A 21,422-nucleotide genomic window follows, 5' to 3' on the forward strand; every position below is an offset into this window, starting at 1 on the left:
ACCCAGCCCTCTTGGGCTACCTTGCCCTTAAGGACTGTCTCCCATGGGACTTTATCAACCAGCCTTCTGAACAGTCCAAAGTCTGCCCTCTGGAAGTTCAATGTGGCCATTCTGCTACACCTACCCCTCACCTCACCTAGAACTGAGAATTCTACCATCTCATAATCGCTTTGCCCCAGGCGTCCTCCAACCGTCACATCCCCAACAACGCCTTTCATGCAGAAGTGAGTTGTTCTTAAGTTGTTGTTTTACAAATACGTGCTCTGGTCCATTCCCAGCTCTGACAACATTCACTGAATGTCTCCCTGACTAGATCGCCAAGAACAATGTAACAGCATACCCAAGTATGTCATATATGTATTATTTGTGCACCGTCACACCCAGAAACAAAGCATGTTACGTAGCAAAAATTTCTCCCTGCATTTTCCAACTCTTCTTGGAATAAAAACGCTTAAGTGAATAAAACTATTCCTATTTCAGTACAGAACATGAATTTCCAGCCAAAGATTTTTCTTAGAAGTATGCAAGCCAGGCTGTGCAACACAAAACTTTCAGCAACTAAAAAGAGGATCCAGCACATACTGTACTTTTTTTTTTAATAAAAATAAGTTTAGAATACATTTTCCTTGGGACTTAAGATCCCTCCTCATTGTTGTACCAACACATTCCCATGAATGTAAAAATAGAAATCTCTTCTTCCTAGCCCTGTTCTGAAGACTGTAAGTAAAGAAATAACCATATTCACTCAGAGACAGGCTTGGTTGGGACAAGGAGGATGCAATCAGAAGCAAAAGTTAATATTCTAGTAAATGGATATGAAGACTGATTTTTCTCTTGGGAGAATCCACTTCTTCATCTATATTCATTTCCCCTGCAAGTTGTCTCCTACCTGTTCACTGGCAGACAGACCAACTGTAGAGATTTTGAACAGTACATTTGAAAATGGATAGCGGAGTCATGTAGAGCATTAAAATTAAGGTACTAGCATCAGATCTTGATTCCGCATTCAGCAGAAAACCACTGCAGTCAGCAGAACACTGGGATGGGAACTCAGGACAAAGGCTGCTGCTATTTGGTATTTGCTGAGTCTTGGAAAAGCTGCTAATTTCCAGCAAGAGAAAAAAGAAAAAAAATATTACAGATCATCATGAGTCACGGATCTAGCCTACTACATCTTTTAGCAAACTAAGTTTAAGCCAGTGATTAGTAGCATCACAAATATTTGGGCATCTGCAAGAACTACAAAAATCCAGGAGAATCCCCAGGCAAAGGAATGACTTCATCTGAGAGTAGAACTTGCATGCTTGGATTCTGGACTCCGATTTCTTGATGGGTCCTGTGCATGAACCCTCACAGGGACGGCTGCTCTGGGCTGTATACCATCATGGACATACATTTCTCTACACAGGGAAACACAAACGCCAGAGTACTCCCCAGTGATTTTTATTTCCAAGTGTTTGAACAGTCCAGATATTACTGGCAGGAAGAAGACTATGTCTCCTCAAATGCTTCTACAGCCCAGATACAAATTGAGGACACCTCAGCCAGATGCCGTTTTCCTGCTTCATACCCTGAGAGTTCACCTACTTGCCTGCCTGTTGTGGGAGAGGCCCTAAATTTTGTGTACAGATTTTCATGGGGTTGATGACCCTTAGTCAGGTAGAACTCCCTACTCCCAAAGCCTGATCTTTCCCTGCTATTTAAGACATAAAGTAAGGGACTCTAATCCAATACTAGATCCATTCCTCATTGGTTTTATTCCAAACTATACAACTGAAAATTCTTTATTCAATTATTCATATCAGAGTAGCCCTAGCTGTCTATTAATATCTGTAACTAGTTCGTGTTAAACGTCCAGTGGCAGTGCATCATTCTGCAGCATGAGTATCTGTCATATACTGTTTGTCCTTTAACCTACTCCAAGGGGAGAAATGCATGCATTGGAATGTCTGCTAAAAGGCTTTGTTTATTTTTGCTGGAGAAACAGTATTTGCAGATGTATATGGTACTTTATTTCTATGTCAGAGAAAGTTAGGTCAAAGGAAGCTGCCTTTCTCTGGAACAGAAGGTCGGTGGTAGCCCTTATTTCCTGAAGAATTCCACTTTACAGGCTTGGATCAACTTTGAGAAGTAACATGTCAGAATATGGCCCATCATACAAGAGGGGCATACCTACTGAGTTTACAGTTTTCATCCTGTATTTTTAAACAGCACAGGCTCATAAATTGAAGACCAGTAGAGAAGGATCCACACCTTGAACACAACTAAAGCACAGTTATCAGTATAGGGTAAATATCTTCAGTAGAAGACACAAGTACCAGGTCTGCAGTTTCTTCAGAATGTCTTAATTGTCCCACCAGAACTCTCCTCTATCAAATTCACCTTCATCTAGCTGATCTTCATTCATGAACCGATCTCATCTAAGCACAAGATCAGTACAGCCTTCGTCTTATTAATACAGAAATATGTAGTAAAGAATAAAGAATATGTAGCCTTGTCTCGTCCACACGTTATAGGTATTCAAGTCCACATTGTCTTAACAGTTCAACCCACAACTCTCTGAAGCTGTTGAAAAGCAGGAAGAGAGAACTGAGCAATAGAAGCTTCATCACCACTCATGGGGACTGCTTCAGGAAGGACTCAAATCATTTTAGCAGAGAAGTCGGGAAGACATGAGTGTTGTCTCTCTTTTAACCGTTAATATTGTAACACAGGTTGCTCATCTCCTGGCCTGGACACCGACCATGCCAATTCTAGGTGGTTAAATTCTGACAGACGAGTTTATAGTAGCCTTTGAGTAGTCCTTCTGTGGTTTTGCTTGGGAATGAGAGGTTCAGGACAGAACAGCAGATGGCACATTCAGTTTCTTTGGAGTTGCTTTAACACATAAATACCTCTAGGAGAAACTATTCTCTGAATACTTTTCTCTCCCATTTCCAGATCAGAAATAAGATAACAATACTGGATAGGAGAGGCAACCCTTTGTAGTTGACCTTGAACTCAGAGAGCAATTACCTTAAATTTGTAATTGAAAAAAACATGCCCCACATGGCTAGCACTGCACAGATTACATCAAGTGGTCAACTGAAAATTATTTTCAGAAACTATCAGTGGCAAATCCCAACCTCCGCCTGCCTTCAGTTTTCTCCAGGACTTGCTCTTGCACAGTCAGCACTTCCCACCCCAAACCAGCAATGCTTGGGAAGGCATGCTCACCACACATTCAGGCACCCAGCAGGGGAATGGAAGAGGAGGTTCACAGTTAAAGCTTCACAAAAATAAATAAGGTTGAAAGCAAAAAAACAAAACGGGTATTTCCATTCAACTCTTTATTCAACAATGTGCTTCTGGCCCACAAAATGACCACCCATTCACAACTGAGCCATAAACCCACAGAGGTGACGGGCTCAAGACCTGCACAGTATTTCCTTTCTCCTCCCAGAACTACAGCCTGCCCACCAGATGACTCATTTTTCAACCATCATAAAGTTTTCCGTCATTTACTACTCTGCAGGCCACAGTGCGAGAATCTGGCTATAGCACACAGACAAACAATTCTTCCTGCACTTAATTTCAAATAAATGGGAGAAGGAGTAAAGACTATCCACGTCACTTCAAAAACGGACTGCAGTTAAACCAGATGGTGAGGATTATGCCTGGAGAAAGACTGCTGTTTTACGATGACAGGATGTGAGGGGAAGAAAGCTAGAAATGTGGCATCCTCACCAATACAAACTTAGCACATTACCTGTTGTGTGGGTAGTGTTCCAGTGGTGAAGGTTGTACCTCCAGGTCCAAGACTAAAACAGAAGGTCACATCATGGTATGTTGAATTCATATTTGCTTTGGTTTTGTAAATTTGTGGTAGGAAAGTTACCTACAGGCTGTTTTTATTCATCACAATTAAGTGTTTTTACCATTTATTAGGCACTTGAAAAAGTGACATAGAATTACTTCATTCCTTTGCTCACAGGTTGAGTCAATTTTGCTACCATTTTCCCTTCATTTTTATCCTTCTTTTGAAAAGCATCAAAACAAAGAATGCAAAAAATTCTCAAAACAAGGCTAGTTGCTTTCAGATCCCTTTTCCAAGGTTCAGAGTAGATTGTGATAAACATTTTAGATTTCTCAGCTCTTAAAATATTGCTCTTCTGTGCTGGTTCACACATCCAACCAATTCCAATTTCACCTGCAGAACAAAATTGTTTAAGATGCATGTTTGTTAAACCTGTGCCAGAAAACCATTTTATTTTCTTCCAGATGCAAAAGTTTGATTAAACCAGAGACATTACAGAGAAAATGAAGACAGGTGTGGAAAAAAAAAAGGAAGTTCTTCATAGAACTATGTAGAAAACCTTAGATAAACTAAGGTCTCTTAATTACTAATTCCATTGGTCTGCTTCAGAGCAACTGCACAGCATTATGTTAACTGTTTAAGAAATCATTTCTGTGGATTATCATCTGATAAAGGTTGTTAATGTAGCTGGTTCACCAAGGAAGAGAGAGACGAAGATGTCTTTTATTCTACACCACAAGAGATGGATGCTTTGATTTACATGATGAGAAAGACACCACATTACCTTCTGTCACCACACTCATATCCTAGGTCAGTGTTGCATCCATACAGCGACACTGTATTCAACACAGTTCAGATAATCCCTTGTCACTGGTTCTGCTTGGTTCAACATCCCAGTTTTAAATTGGTACTAGCAATTATGATCCACATTACAATTAAATATGTGGTTTCAGATAAGGAAGAAGAAAAGCACTCAAAGCAGTAAAATGAAGTTATTGAAAATATGTTAGTATCTTTTTGCACCACCCTGAGAGAAGAAACTGTTATCTATTCCTAAAAGACACACATTTAAATGAAAAGGCAATTATAGACAAAGAAGATTCTTTCAAATGATTAAAACTATATTTACAGCAATTTAGACAGTTTCAATGCCCCTAGATTCAGACAGCTAAAATTACTGCAAGCTAACTGCTCTTTCTTCAACTTCTTAGCGGCTTTCAAAGATCGTCTTAATTAAATGCATTAAGTGACTTTTGGTTAAGCAGGGAAAAGTTTGGCTGTAATTTTTTGTTGTTTTTTTCTTTAAACCTACATAGCCTTTTGCAGTCAGTTAGAAAACAAACTGAAATTTCTTTGTGCCTTCAACACAAACTTGGGTTCCTTTATCCTTTTACAAAACTGAATTTAGCAGCAAGAGATTCAATTTGGCAGACTTGCAAATTGTGTATTTTCCCATCTATATATTATTGGCTGGATGTTAAATTACTAATATTTGTGCTTTATGACATTGAAGAATCCTATGATAAAGTCACTAAAAAAGCTTTAAAAGAGCTACATAGATAATTGGATAAACAAAGCCATCTTTTTAGTGCAGAGGTTTTTGAAACAAACTGCAGCAATTACAGCATGGTGAACAATCATATGCCCTCTCAGCGACTCAGCTTTTTGCACTCACAAAAGATTATCTAGTTGCTTCCACTCATCTCTGTACAAACGTGTTCTTCAAATGTGATCCTTCAATCCCCTAGCTTCTACATCTGTCTAAAATAGGCTTGCTTAGATGTCAAGACAACTTTTCCAGGGAAAAGCTGGATGCCATCTCATTACTTTTTATGCTGCAATTTGTATCAAGCCTGCTAAGTCCAAAGTACCTTAGAACCATTTTCAGCAAATACAGCAAGGGCCTTGTATAAGCCATTCTGTCAGAGGACACTGTGTTTTCAATTTCACAGAATCACAGAATCACAAGGTTGGAAAGGACCCATTGGATCATCGAGTCCAACCATTCCTAACACTCCCTAAACCATGTCCCTAAGCACTTCATCCACCCGTTCCTTAAACACCTCCAGGGAAGGCGACTCGACCACCTCCCTGGGCAGCCTGTTCCAGTGCCCAATGACTCTTACTGTGAAGAATTTTTTTCTGATATCCAACCTGAACCTCCCCTGACGGAGCTTCAGGCCATTCCCTCTAGTCCTGTCCCCTGTCACTTGGGAGAAGAGGCCAGCTCCCTCCTCTCCACAACCTCCTTTCAGGTAGTTGTAGAGAGTAATAAGGTCTCCCCTCAGCCTCCTCTTCTCCAGGCTAAACAACCCCAGCTCTCTCAGCCGCTCCTCGTAAGACTTGTTCTCCAGCCCCTTCACCAGCTTCGTTGCTCTTCTCTGGACACGCTGCTTCCTAAGGAAGTGGTGAGTGCATTTCATCCTGATAAGTATTTATGACTCTTATGAATTTGCCAAGATTATTTTAAACCGCTCTTTTCTCCTCCAGAGTATTTACAGCTTTATCTTTGTGGGCTTGGCAACACTTGCAATCACCTTCTTCATTCCCTTACCCTGGTCCAGTCACCACCAGACTCAGAAGGTTATACTGAGTGCGACTAAGAACATCCCCTAACCACTTCTTAATTCACAAAAATCCTGTTACAGTAACTGAATGTTGAATTAATTTGAGCGTTAGCCATTGCTGACTTTCAAGCATTCTGCAAGGCTTGCTGGGTATTTTGCAGGGTCAGGGAGGGCTGTTATGTCAATCTCTAGCAGGAAATTGTGTGTGTAACAAAGTCCACAGATAAAAGAATACAAAGCTTAAAAATTTTCGTATAATCTGGAATATTATCCTTACCGATTTTGTTGAAATTTAACCAATCTATCAAAGTCAGCTTACTTACATATCTTTACACTTAGCTGTATCCCTTTCCTAAACCAGAGCATTTAAATTCATCTAGGCAATTTTAAATTAAACCACCAAATTAATCAATGTAAAAAAAGTAAATGCACCAAACTCAGTGGGTAAGGGTGTAATCCAATTATTTTGTTGAACGTATTTGAAGGCTGGAAACTCTAATGAATGAGAAAAAAAAATCATCAGACTTGGGCTTGCTATAAATAGGCTTATTAACTATAGCCTATTTATATGCACAATATAACAGCTGCAGTGTTCCAGAAAGACTTGCAGAACAATTTGCAGAACGTGTTAAGAGACAGTCAAATAAAGTATCATCTGAACATTAATTCAAGCCAAGTGAACAGATCCCTGGAGCACTTTAGCATATAAACTCAGGTCAGTGGACTTCAGACAGAAGTGGAGAATATAAATCCAAGACATCCCTGACTTCAGATTTACAATGCCAAGAAAGAAAATCATATAAGCAGAACAGACCATGAGCTGCAGCATCTGCTTGTAAGATAAGACAGAGAGGAACGTACTTATCAACAGTTCAAGTTCTTGACCTGATGGGACCTGACTCGGACCTGACTGGGACCTGATAAGATGCATCCCAAAGTCCTGAGGGAATTGGCAGTTGTGGTTACCAAGCGACTCTCCACGATATTTGAAAAGTCATGGCAGTCAGGAGAAGTCCCTGGTAACTGGAAGAAGAGTAACGTTGTGCCCTTTTTTAAAAAAGGTAGAAAAGATGACCCTGAGTACTACTGACCTGTCAGCCTCACCTCTGTGCCTGGGAAGATCATGGAACAGACCCTCCTAAAAGCATACACATATATATATGCATAGCTTACAGCAGCAAATTTCATTAGAGTGAAGGAATATTATTTCATTAAACACTTTCTCCTATTAGCAGCACATTAAATTTGGCATATAAAGAAGATGAGAAAAATCTTGACATCATTGAAAGCAGAAACCAAGTACAATCATCATTAGATCAAACACACTATTAAAAAATTAAGCCCAGAATTTTAAGTCATAAAGAAGTACCAAGACAGCATTAATACTCTTCCTTGCAGAGCTGAAATAAACACGAGTAAAATCCTACTTCTACTTGCTTATGTGTACTCCTGAAAAAAACACAAATTTCATGCAATTTCTAAAGCAGTATGCTTTACAGACTATTGCATCTTACATTATGATATTATTCTGTTCTCCATCCTCTATATGATAATATATGTCTGATTAAATGAAATGGGATACAGGGATTTTTTCTGAGTAATTTATACGAGGACATTGTATGCCATTCCTGAGACTAATATTTCACAATGATGGCTGCAAATTCAAACACTGTGATAGAAATCAGATGTCAAGAGACTATGTAACTACCAAAACAATATACATTCTAGTTTATTTTTGTTCAAATTTGTAAACCATTCTACAAAACAAACTACAGAATAAAAACTAGTGGAAAAAGCAAATGCATACTGTGAGAAACATACTTTTCAGCATGTATAAAAAAGTAAACCTACAGAATCTGTGATACAAAATACATTTTCTGTTAAAAAGACTGTAACATGCCCTTTTTTTCCCCTTCACAATATCAATAAAGAAGAAATGGGTTCTCAGTCCTAAACATATGAAGCAGTGTACTTTTCTGATAAGTTCTATTGAAAAAAGCCAGCCATGAAAATCAGGATTTTGTCCAAAATTTCTATTTACTTGTTACAATGAATTAGAATTATATTTGTGCACGATGAAATTCTAGATCAATTACATATTGCATCATGATACCCTGTACGAAAAACTACGATATAGTTCCTTTCCGCCTTCCTCCTCAATATTGTGGTTTCTTACTGCATGTCTCAGGCAAGCATCACATCTGCCAAACCCAGGACTGCCCTTTACATACTCTTTAGTATGAGAATACAAGAAGGATCCAGTGTAATTTTAGAAGATAGCTTTTTTCAATATGGAGGAAAAAAAGCTTTCACAACCATTCTGTAAACCCTATGTGTATTTTTAAATTATTAATGAAATAAAATCCCACAGTCATTCTTTAATCTGCTGTTTGGGAGCAGAGACAAAGGAATGGATGGTAAGAATATATATTACAGTGTGTGTGCTTACACTCACATCATCAAAACCACTACAAAACTGCATGCACGGATAGATTTGCTGACCAATAGAACAAGCACTCTAAATGTTCATTTTTAACTTCTAGTTTCACTATTTAGCTGGTTGCAGTTTAAGTAGAGAAGTTAAAATCCAGCCAAATGCTCTTAAGGGTAGCACACAGAGCAAAGGTCTAGCAAGTAGCTTGGAGTTGATACCACACTGTATTCAAAAAGAAAAAGAGGTTGAGGTAGGAAGCCAGCTAACATGTGTATGGTGATATCTATGCTCAAGCTCCAGGGAAAGGCAGAAAGCACACTGTCTGAGCTTACATCAAGAGAATCCAAATGGAACTTGTATAGCAGAGTAACAGTGGCACTCAGTTCCTCCAAAATCCACTTGACTCTAATGAGGCCACCTAGATGTCCTCATTCTTTGTCACTGTTATCTTGGTGCTGCAGTAAATAATGACATGACCAGTTGCTTGCCAGTGAGACGAGTTAGCACACTCTAAGAAGGTCCTGCTCCCTCTGGAGACCAGGTGTAGATGGCAAATAAAGTTAATACACTTTTTCTTCATACTGCAAAAGCTCATATGCACTGACGGCTGCTGTGCATCAGTTGGCAAGAGAAGAAACCTTTCTAAGAGCTGCTGGCTTACTTGTACCCAGTGGAGCACATCCATTGGTTCTTCTCTGGTATCACCAAGCTGAGAGACACAGCAACTTCAGGTGTCTCTATGATCAGCAGAAACTGCTGCTGTCCCGGTCCTCTCCCTGACTCTCAGCTGCCCATTGATAGATGTGGTCTAAATAATTTTTGAAACATCTTAACATTACAATAGTCACACTACACTGGTGAACCTGACCTGATGCCTTCCAGAAAATTTTATGAGGAAAATATTTTTTAAAAGACGTAAAAACCAGTTTTGAATCTCTCTTCTACACATACTAATTAATTTGTTCCACCAATATTTCAGACACAGACTCTAAGTAGTAGAAAATGCTTTTTAACTGTTGCTCCTTGACAACATCAAGCACCTATATACAAATCACAAGATTTGCTGCATACACAAATACTAAGATTTCCCCCCAGAAAAGCTTATTTTAGGACATACTGGTCATTCAGAGTCAGAAGGCTAACTATTGCCAAGTTCTCTCCAGCAGAATTAAATGCTTTCAGGCAGCTCTTACGTTTTAAATGGGCAATTCAAGTTTCAGAAGATTTGCCAAGCTCTACACCACAACGTTTAGAATGCACTTTAGACTTAAAATTCGCTTGGCCTTCTGACAGTTAAAAAAAATAAATTTATTTTTAAAATGGTCAAGTTACAAGGAAAAATATTCCTTCATATCAGTTTCATGTTAATTTTACTGTATTCATCATGAAAAGATCTCTATTTAAGAACAAATGACAGCAGTATTGCCATTCCCCATAAGGCACAATATAACCACCCTCCTCCCCATAATTAATAGTACAAAGTCTCATTACTAACAAAACAAACACAGACACAGAGGGTACTCCTTCTTTCAACAAATATCGATACAAAAACTTCAAAGAAAATAAAACATTTGCTAACGATGCTAATGTTCCTACTTCACCCTTTCTCTTTTTTCTTTTCACGATTTCTCTTTTGTGCTGTTTCCCATTATTTGCTATTACAAATTAATGGACTGGCACTCTCGAAACCCAATCTACATAATCATCTCTTAAATTCAGTTAAATTCTAGCAGTGGCAGGCATCAGCTAACAGTCATAGGAGAGCGGCTCACAGAAGTGCACTTACAACACTTCAACATTTTGGAATGAATAGCAAAACAATCCACATGGAGAAAATGTGATAATGTAGCCATAATGTGATGGCATCAGACTCTTAAAACATTTCTACTCAAACCTCTATTGTATGCATGATTTAGTTTGAGCATAAGAATATCTGGGAGCCACATCAAAGGGCTAATGGATAGACATTTTGTTAACATACGTAGAACTGATGCCAGGCCATAAAACAACATTGTACTGAGTATTACACTTCTTCAGAGAAGTCTTTTTTTTTTTCCTGGGGTTGGGTTTTTTTTTTTTTGTTCTACAAATTATTTCTTCCCTTATGTGCATGAATGCCTTACAGGCTCAGAAGCCTGGACAATTTTTATGTCCTCATCTTGGCTGGAGCTTTGCCCAGTATCATAAATTCTGAGAGAGGGCTGATTTTTGAAATAGGAAAAGGAAGAAGAACGAAAAAGTAAATAAGGTGCCATTTCCTTTGTAGAACACATTCTGTTATATCAGCCACAGACTGGTAAAGAACTTCACAATCTATTACCTTAGTATCTCTGTTTCTCAGGTCATTCCTAGGACCGTTGCTTTCAAAAGTGCTGCCCAAACTTGGCTCAGAGCTATAGCACATTCTTCAATGGTCTTTTATGCCTGTGGTGTTCAAAATAGAGTCACTTTTCAAATGGTACATTTTGTAGATATGGCACTCCATAAAAACAGGAGGGGAAAAAAAAGGCAGTGTAGAGTGAATTCCTGGAACAGCTATTCAGTATTCCAAAAAGCCACTTATGAGCCCCTCTGTGCTCTACAGTGTTTAGGCTAGATCACAGAATAATGAGCAACCATTAAATTTATGTACTTTGTAGGGCACTTAGGAAACAGTTTTCCCATCACTTAGTAACTGTAAGATAAGTACATCAGCACACCAAGAAACACAGTGCAGAAAGATACTGGAGTCAGGATTGCAGAAGAGTTATATCTTTATCCACTTTGATACCTTTTCAGTTAATCATGTATTTTGTGGTTACATGTTTTGCACATTAGGTAGATTGAAGCCAGACTAACAAGAAACACTCACTATTTATAGACTTTCCCAAGAGATGGGAACGGTTGCCTCTGTACTTTAAGACCAATCATTTTACATCTGTATTGAAATGAGAAGACAAACATGTTCTACTGCCAGCTCTGCCTGAATTTCAAATGAAAACCACATTAGTTAACTTGCGAATTTCTCAGTCAGTCAGTCTCCAATGTCAGCTTACACAGTTTAAATAAAACATCTCACCAATACACAGTACAGTACAAAAGGATGCTAACAGCATTGCCTCAGCAGTGTGCTTCAAAAACTCATTCTCCAAGATAAAAGTCAAGCAAGGACTGCAAATGTCTCTAGCCTGCAACAGCCTGGATGTCAGCAGGTTCTGCTACCATAACCTTTCTCATTTCACAGACTCCTTGGCTCAACTGTCAGCAGTCATACAGGCTTAAATATGTTAAGCCCCACAACCCACAGGTTTTCCACTCTCTGCTGTCCTAAGCACCGTGAGAATGTGATCCCAAGCTCAGAAAGGCTGCCAGGGCATCAAGTCATAGCATGTTTGATCCCACCGCTTCCAACCTGTTTATGTGAAGAAAGGCTTGATCTTGAACTCATTATCTTATGGGCACAGGATCACCCTCTTTGGGGACTTACAGGAATTCAGGCCTCAGCAGGCACTAAACAAGGACCTCAGGACTGACAGCAAGGATGGTAGATGTCTCTGCTCAGAACATGCACAGTCCTGCCTGCTCTGACATGAGCAAGGGTCCTGTCTGAGGAGAGCTGTCCTTCCCTAACTTAGAAGGGATTATACAAAGATAAACAGAACAGAGACATAGGTGAGACACTGAGCTTTACTGACAGCATGACAAAATCCATTTCCTTTTTCTGTTTAGATGCTTTCTACACCATCTGAAAATTTGGTACTGCAAAGTTGCAACCTACAGTAGGCTCCAAAGCACGTTTTTCTTAGAGCAATTGATACTAACATATCTGCTTGCTGCTGCTGGCTGGACAGAACAGTGAAATCAGAATGGAAACCTGAAGTATATCAGTGAGTTAACTTCTCAAAAGTAACCACGTGCCTTGGGTGCAGAGCTGCCTCAAAAAAAGCAGCGAGACATAGGCACCCATGTCACATCATCGCTTCTCAAGATAAAGGCATTCCTGAGAGCTTGTTGCTTCATAGAGCAGTAATTATATTTTTTATTGCTTTAAGATATTCAGAAATGTAAATGTGTTAAAGTTAATCATAGAGTTTGCAAGTTAGAAAATTCTATCAATTTTGATGATGTAAAACATTACTTGCAACAGCAAAACAAAGCATCTATTACAAGATTTAAAGAACACTAAGTCTAAAATAAAACAAGCTTTTAAAAAAATTGTCAGAATGATTTAAACTAGAATTTTTTTTCCTGTTTTCCTTAACACTTTTCTAGTTTCTTTTTTTCCCTCCATTGCTATATGCAAGAATCCATACAAAACACTTGGAAAAGTGAACTAAAAAGGAGGCATTGAACTGGACATGCTGCAATGGTGGTCAAATAAAGCAAATTCTCTGGTGACTGGAAGAAGGGTAACCTTGTGCCCATTTTTAAAAAGGGTAGAAAAGATGACCCAGAGAACTACCAACCTGTCAGCCTCACCTCTGTGTCTGGGAAAAACATGGAACAGCTCCTCCTAGAAAATATGCTAAAGCACATGGAGGACAAGGAGGGGACTAGTGGCAGCCAGCATGGCTTCACCAGGGGCAAGTCCTGTATGACCAGCCTAGTGGATTTCTGTGATGGCATAACCGCAGCAGTGGACATGGGAAAACCAACGGATGTGATCTATCTAGACTTCTGTAAAGCCTTTGACATGGTTCACAACATCCTTCTCTTTAAAATGGAGAGATATGGATTTGATGGGAGGACGGTACAGTGGATAAGAAACTGGTTGGAAGGTTCTATTCAAAGAGTAGTGGTCAATGGCTCAAAGTCCAGATGGAGATCCGTGACGAGTGGTGTCCCTCAGGGGTCTGTACTGGGACCAGTGTTGTTTAATATCTTTATCAATGATATTGACAGCGAGATTGAATGCACCCTCAGCAAGTTTGCAGATGACACCAAGCTGAGTGCTGTAATTGCCACACCAAAAGGATGGGATGTCATCCAGATGGACCTGTACAGACTGGACAAGTGGGCCTGTGAGAACGTCATGAGGTTCAACAATGTCAAGTGCAAGGTCCCGCATCTGGGCAGAGGCAATCCAATTTTCAGTACACGACGAGAGATGATGTGATTGAGAGCAGCCCTGCAGAGAAAGACTTGGGGGTGCTGGTTGATGAGAAGCTTCACATGAGCTGGCAATGTGCACTCACAGCCCAGAAGGCCAGCCATATTCTAGGCTGCATCAAAAGAAGCGTGACCAACAGGTCAAGGGAAGTGATTCTGGCCCTCTATTCTTCTCTTGTGAGACCTCACCTGGAATACTGTGTCCAGTTCTGGAACCCTCAATATAAGAAGGATATGGAGCTGTTGGAACAGGTCCAGAGAAGGGCTACAAAGATAATCAGAGGGCTGGAGCACCTTCCCTACAGGGACAGGCTGAGAGATTTGGGCTTGTTCAGCCTGGAGAAGAGAAAGCTCCAAGGAGATCTTCTAACAACCTTCCAGTACCTGAAGGGGGCTACAGGAAAGCTGGAGAGGGGGCATTCATAAAGGCTTGTGGTGACAGGACAAGGGGCAATGGGTATAAACTGGAGAGGGGCAGATTTAGACTGGACATAAGGAAGAATTTCTTCATCATGAGAGTGGTGAGATACTGGAACAGGTTTCCCAGGGAAGTTGTGGATGCCCCATCCCTGGAGGTGTTCAAGGCCAGGCTGGATGGGGCCTTGGGCAGCCTGATCCAGTGGGAGGTGTCCCTGCCCATGGCAGGGGGGGTTGGAACTGGATGATCTTTGAGGTTCCTTCCAACCCAAACTGTTTTATGATTCTATGAAATAAACAGGTAAGAAAAAACAATAAATAGCTTTCCCTTTTCAAGGATATTCATCATCACTTGTAATAAATAAATTTTCCAGATAAATATGATTTTGGTTCTTCATTATTACTTTTAATAAACAGGCTAAAATCTCACAGGAGGAATTAATGAATTGTTTATAAATCAAGCAGTATATTAAATTCTAGTCAGTATATAGATGAACACACGTGCAGTTAGTTATTCCCAGACTTCTTCAGTATCCTACAATGACTCTCATTTTCAATTAAGTTTCATTTTTTCAATTATAAGTTGCTGCAATACCTGTGACCAGTTATGTTTCACAGGCTTCAGCCTAATTTCAAGCTGTTTCGCTTTAGAGCTTTGTAAGAGCAATACCACCCGCTGCTGATTTCTCACCCAGAGTGCAGAGATCCAGATTCACTTTTGTTTCAATTTAAAACTTAAACTGAAATTTTGGCCTGTGGAAATGGCACCTCTCTATTCCCCTGGGTTTGTACTGCATTTTGAAACACTTTGGCATAAAAGGCATTAAAGAGTTTGGGTCTGTAATGTATTTTATTGCCTAAATAGCTAGATGTTTCCCATTTCTATCAGAGTAACACAGTGCAATGAGTGTGATGAAGCACCCATTAAGGCTCCAAAAGGCACTGAGTACTAAGAACCTAAACATTCACTTGTTTTATTTTTCTGTTTCTTGGTTACATTTTCAAAGTGTGTCCACTACCACTCACATTAACATCAGCAGGGGGCTGGCAAATAAGTTTTTCCTCAGTGTTTCAAAAAACCGAGCTGCTCAGTGGAAGAAGTGAAGAGATCCCAATGCATTTCAGTACTTAAAGAAACAAAGCAGAATAGCAAAGGGAAAATCAAGTACAGGCAAGCACCTTAACACATCTTTGAAGGTTACATTTGGACATTTCATAACCTGAATTGAAATGTCAAATTTTGAAATACACCAAACATAATTTAGGAAAGATAGTGTAATAGCTGGTTAGAAGCATGGCTAAAAATTCAGATGACATAAAATTAAATGAACCCTAATTTAGAAGTTGGGGCATTGCCTTTAAATTGGTAAATATGTGTTTCATGAAGTCAGACTAATAGTGATGGTATGTAAACCAATCAACTTGAATAGTAGTTACTTTTTCCCTGCCCAGTGATCAAGCTTCTGAAACCATACAGTCATGCAAACGCTGAAGATCACTAGACATCAGAAGCCAGACCTAAAGAACTATCATCTCAGAAAAGATAAAATCTTTAAAGAGCTATGCCTCATTTAAAGGACAGAGAAAGCCATTCTAATTTTCCAGTGAGGCTATAAAACTACAATGTTTAAAAAGAACTGTGGCTCAGTAGATGTAATGCAGCAGCAATTTCTAGTGCTGCTGTAATTGAAGTTGCATCAGCATTTTCACTGTAAAACATACTGCCAGAAAATTCATTCCATTCTGTAAGCTGACATAGAAGACCTTATATCAGGCACAAATCCTTCAGCATCACAAGTTTAGTTGGTATGATTTTTGGCTAAAATGTTGGCAGAAAAGAGAGCAAGAAAAAGTCTAAAACCAGAAACCAACAATTTAGAATTACCTAGAGTTCAAACAGAATTTGCAGATACTTTTTAGCACAGATAGTTTATTTCTCCAAACTAACACATATACAACTCCTGCTAAATTCACTAATGATTTGCACAAGAAAAACATCTCCAAAAAAAAGTTAAACTAACACTCTGCGTTCACTTTTATATTTGAGGAAAAACTCAGGCAAACAATTTTATTCCTGGACAGCAGAATTTCCGTCTTATTTGCCTGACCAAGAAACTACCTGAAGATTATTAACAGAACAATCAGCAAACTCCAAGCACAAATTATTACAGCAACCTTACTTTACTACTTGTTATTTAAACCAAAAACTCCATTTGTTGCACTTCTGCTTACATACTTCTTTGTATTCTGCTTACATACTTGCATGCTTCTTTGTAAGCCGATGTGGATGGTACTATATAAAGTGAGCTTTAAGCCAGGGAAACAAGGAGGAGAAGGTAAAACTGTGAACAGTTTAGTTGAATTTCCTGTTCTTAGAACACAGTAATTTTTTTAGTTTTCTAAAGTATGTTGAAGTACATTAGAACTGAGCTTGGTGGCTTCAAACTTGCTAACTGAAAAAGGCTGAAAAGCCGAGACGTCTGAAATGTAGAAGACTAAATGAATATGAGTTACTTGTTTGAAGGATTTCTCAGGAAGGGATGTTCTTTGTGCTTGTTTTTCCATATTTTTACAGAACAAAGTAAGTTTCTTTTTTTATATTCTCACTCACCTGCTCTGGGTACTTGCTTCCAACTATCTCTGCTACAGTGTTAAAGGAAGGAGAGTCTGGATAGGTCCTGGCCCCCATCTTCAAGTGCACAATGATCTTAATACCCCGGGAAGACAATCGTGACATCATTTCAGCATCTTCCACAGAGATGCAAGCAGTGGGAATCCGGGGCACATCAGGCTGGTAATTCTGCCATCCAGTATGTGGGCTGTCAAAAGACAAATAGGAAAACAATGTTAAAAACTTAGGTACATACGTTATTATCATTATTTCAGAATTATTAAAAATAACACTTTCACTACCTTCCCCAGTAGACTCACAAAAAGGATATATTTACTACTTTTAAATACACCTGTCATACATCAAGGGTTTTTATACTACTCAGAATATCTAACTGTTACCATTCTGTATGTCTGGAAAGCTATTCTGTGTCAGCTCTATTTAGGTCATTGCCATGCTTTGACATTACAGCAGTAAAGGCTCTGATACCACACTGCCTTCACTGCTTTATCAGGAAGAAAAGCAATGATAAGCCAGTAAGTAAATGGTTCATAAGAAGTGCATTTTTTTCCTGTGACAAGTAATGAAATTAAAATTCACTACTTCAATTATTGCAACAGCAAACTGGAGATTTATTTTAAAAAGCACAAATATGAGAGACTTCAGGAAAAATAAGACAATGAGACCACTGAAAAAATGCACATTTATTTATCCTCAGTACACTCAAGATTTTAACCACCACCTGTGGGTGAGAGAGAACTACAATAACAAAAAAAAACCAAACAAACAAACAAAAAACCCAATGAACCTTACACAACTTATGCAAGAATTAGAAAAATATGCACTGCTAGATGCAAGGATTCAGCGTCTTCCCTTTACAAATAGCCTCTAATATTCACAGTGTGATACGGAGTGAGTTCTTCTTTCCTCTCAGAAAGCTGCAAAGTTTCATGACTAATGAAAGCAATTACTTCCCTTCCAGAGCCTCCTTCTACCACCACTGTGTGCAGAGATAACTGGAGTGAGTGATTCTACATTTGACATCACAGGATCTCTACTGGTAATTGACAAGTTCCTTACCAAGTTCCTTCAATGCTTTTTCACATTTGGCCATTATTTACATATTTCTCATTTTCTGATGCGTGTGTTAAAACCTTCGGATCTGACTTGCAGAAGTACTCAGCATCATAGCTGCAGCTGAAGTCAATGCTTTTCAAGTAAAGTTGTATATAAACTCAGATACAGTGGAAAAAAAACACATGTGGGGAAAAAAGAAATCAGGATCTAGATGTATGCTCAGATTTGCAAATAATCCTGATGTTAAACCACTCATTGCCTTGTAAAATGGAAATAAAAATACTATTTGTTTCACAGACACGAAAAGATGAAGAGAATAAAAATTTGTTTCAAAAGGACAGACACAATGAACACTTGAGAACCATTCTGATACCACAATAATGACTGGAAATCGACTGGTATACCATTACATGTCTTAAATCCTGAAATAAGCTTAGAACTAAGCATTGAAATATTAGGGTAAAACTCTGAATAAGCAGCTTTCTAGTAATGGCCATCCTCTGCAGTAAATTTGTAAGCTAAAGTAATACATCTGCAACCATTTATTTCAGGTCTACTTTGTAATTCTCACTTTTCAGTCACTACTCCAGTGGTGCTTTCAAAATACATAAAATATTTAGCCACGTAGAGGCTTCTTCAATATTCTTATGAATATGCTACCTGTCTGTTTTTTCTCAGTTACTAAATTTGGGTTTTATTTGCAAAACACCAGTGAATCAACTTTCCAAAGCAAATTTCTAAAGCCAAATCATATCTTTATCTACATGTTGCTCTACAAAGAAGGGCTGGACTAGAAACTTTCAAAATAGATTACAGACACTCTTTACATCATCTGTTACAAATATTAATACTATTTATTCATATATTAATAACAGAATCACAGAACGGCTGACACGGGTGGGGACGTCTGAAGGTCATCTGGACCAAAGTCCCTGCTCAAGCAGGGCCACACAGAGCTCGTTGCGCAGAACCATGTCCCATACATGAAAACCTTCACCTATGAGACAACTTACAATAACAGACATATTTTTACACATTTAAACATTTTTTAAAAGAATTGGAGGATTTTTAAGACTTCTAAACTGGAAAAAAACCACCTAAGTCCTGGAGGAGATGAGGAGAAAGGAAGAAATCCACCTTGTAAGGGTATAGTACTAGGTAAAATGGAAGGGATTATTCAGTTCTATTTGTTTAGAAGAATAAATCTTTCTCAACCATAACAATCCATATTGTAAACAATAACATAACCCACTATATAGGTATGTATAAATATTTTTGGAAAAGAAAATACTAAAATCAGTTACAGAGGTCTTATGGGAGCTGCTTCAGAGTGCAGACAGACCTGTTTATTAGGTGGCAACAGTTGAGGAAGTTATTGCTTCCAGTCGTTTATGGCTCAACCTTCTACAAAGACTGGTGACCCTTCTCCGCCTCAGCTTTACAGGTTGGGTGACCCATAGCTCACCTTTGAAATAAGAGTTACCCAGGTACTCAGAATCTCCTGTGCCACATAATCTTCCCGAAGTGGGATAAATTCACGGAGACTTATAAGCTTAGAACTCACATATCTTTTTCTTTAATGTTGTCCCTCTATAAAAAAAGAGGCCCTCCTCACTCTGACTTTTAAACTGTGACAATTGGCAAAATATGTTTAATATTTTTTGAGTGTTTGGGGATATACCCTGTATGTTAACCAGCAGACTTTCCAAGAGAATATAAAATAAACAACTCACTTAAAAAAAGATGACAATTGCATGTATTAATGTTTAAAGAAAACCCCTACATTCATTGGGTAGGGACTTCTTACAAGGGCATGTCGTGATAGGACCAGGGGCAATGGCTATAAACTAGAGAGGGGCAGATTTGAAGTAGACATTAGGAGGAGTTTTTTCACCATGAGAGTGGTGACACACTGGCACAGGTTGCCCAGGAAAGCTGTGGATGCCCCATCCCTGGAGGCATTCAAGGCCAGGTTGGATGGGACCTTGAGTAGCCTGGTCTGGTGGGAGGTGTCCCTGCCCATGGCAGGAGTGTTGGAACTGGATGATCTTTAAGGTCCCTTCCAACCCTAACTATTCTATGATTCTTCTATGAGAAGAAACAAACAGTTCCTACTCATTTTAAACTAATTCGTTCACCTGTGTCTTTTGGCAAGACTATGTTTTGGTACTAACACACCATGTTCGCTGAACTGCAGTAATTCAAGTTTTACCACCACCTGTATTGATTTCACATTCCTTGTTATTTCCCAGATGCTCAACAAAGTAAACCCCTAAAACTGTATTTGTTTCTCCAACATAAGTAGCAATTACATTTCTTTCAGACGCTTAATCCCGGTGCTCCACAAGTGTGAGTAAGGCTTCTGACAACCCACTGAGATGCACGCATGCTTACACATGCCTCAATGAATGAAAGGTTGCAGGTACAAAATTTACACCAGCTAGCTTAAAAAAAAAAAAAAAAAAAAAAAACCAAAAAACCTTGAAGTCACCTGGCTGTCTTGCTATTTTTATGCTCAAACTACTATTTTGCCAACATTCTAAAGCTAAGCTAAACTACCCAAAGTAACACAATTCGGCACAGGCAGGCAGAGCAGAGCAGTTCAGACAATACCAGGACCTGAAGGGAATGGATGACTGCCCAAATGATTGCTACAGAAAGAGAAATGGACCCTAGGCATTACTAGTACAGAGGCACAAGGCAATATCACAGATATTCCTAAAGCTACAAGATTAACTCACATAGAAAACATTTATGGCAGACACTAAGCATTTTGGGATATATCTGATTAAAGTTCACATGCATGCAAAACATACCATGTGTTAGGTGTATCTACATAATAAATTGCTTAATAAAGTGTCGAAGAGTACAAAAAAAAATATTCTAAGTAAAGAAAATTAAGCCCCTTTTAATGCAGAGATAACGAAAAACTGGAAAGGCTGCTGACCATATGGCAAGACCCGAGCGAGAACAAAATAGAAAAGAAATTACTAGCAGACTTTGGGTGTAACAGATTCAGATAAATAAAGTGGTTGGGGTTTGCTTTTGAGAAACCCTTAGGTTTCACATCTTGGAAAGTATTTAAGAGAAGTATCACAATACGAATAACAAAGCAGAGGGAAAAGCTCCAAAACATAAAGCGTTTTCTCTTTTAGAAGCGCACATCAAATGACTAGTAAGAAACAGATATGGCATAAATCTTACAGAACTGTGCACACGAAGGGAAAAAAAAAGTCAGGAGACAGCTAATTAGTTTCTCTTCTGAGTAAAATAATCAAATGTGGAGGAACTGAAAGGCATGGATGAAAAGATGTGCTACTAGCATCAGGTCAGCTCTAATTCTCATTGTTGTGGTAGCTGACCTTGTACACTTCATTACTTTGTTCCAGGACTACCAACTCTTATCTCTAAGATAAGCTAAAACGCCCAAGG

The 21,422-nt window shown here is 38.9% G+C and overlaps 1 protein-coding gene across 4 annotated transcripts in view; it reads right to left on the bottom strand.

Moving 5' to 3' along the window:
* The window catches only part of CPQ (carboxypeptidase Q), a 157,199-nt gene that overhangs the window by 82,328 nt on the left and 53,449 nt on the right, over positions 1-21,422 (bottom strand). For all 4 annotated transcript variants that reach the window (XM_054060057.1, XM_054060058.1, XM_009558012.2 and 1 more), the window contains one exon: positions 16,914-17,121. In XM_054060057.1, the coding sequence (XP_053916032.1) occupies positions 16,914-17,121 (208 nt within the window). The remainder of the gene's footprint in view (positions 1-16,913; positions 17,122-21,422) is intronic.

The sequence above is a fragment of the Cuculus canorus genome, chromosome 2 (genome assembly GCF_017976375.1).
Source record: "Cuculus canorus isolate bCucCan1 chromosome 2, bCucCan1.pri, whole genome shotgun sequence".
Classification (NCBI taxonomy): domain Eukaryota; kingdom Metazoa; phylum Chordata; class Aves; order Cuculiformes; family Cuculidae; genus Cuculus; species Cuculus canorus.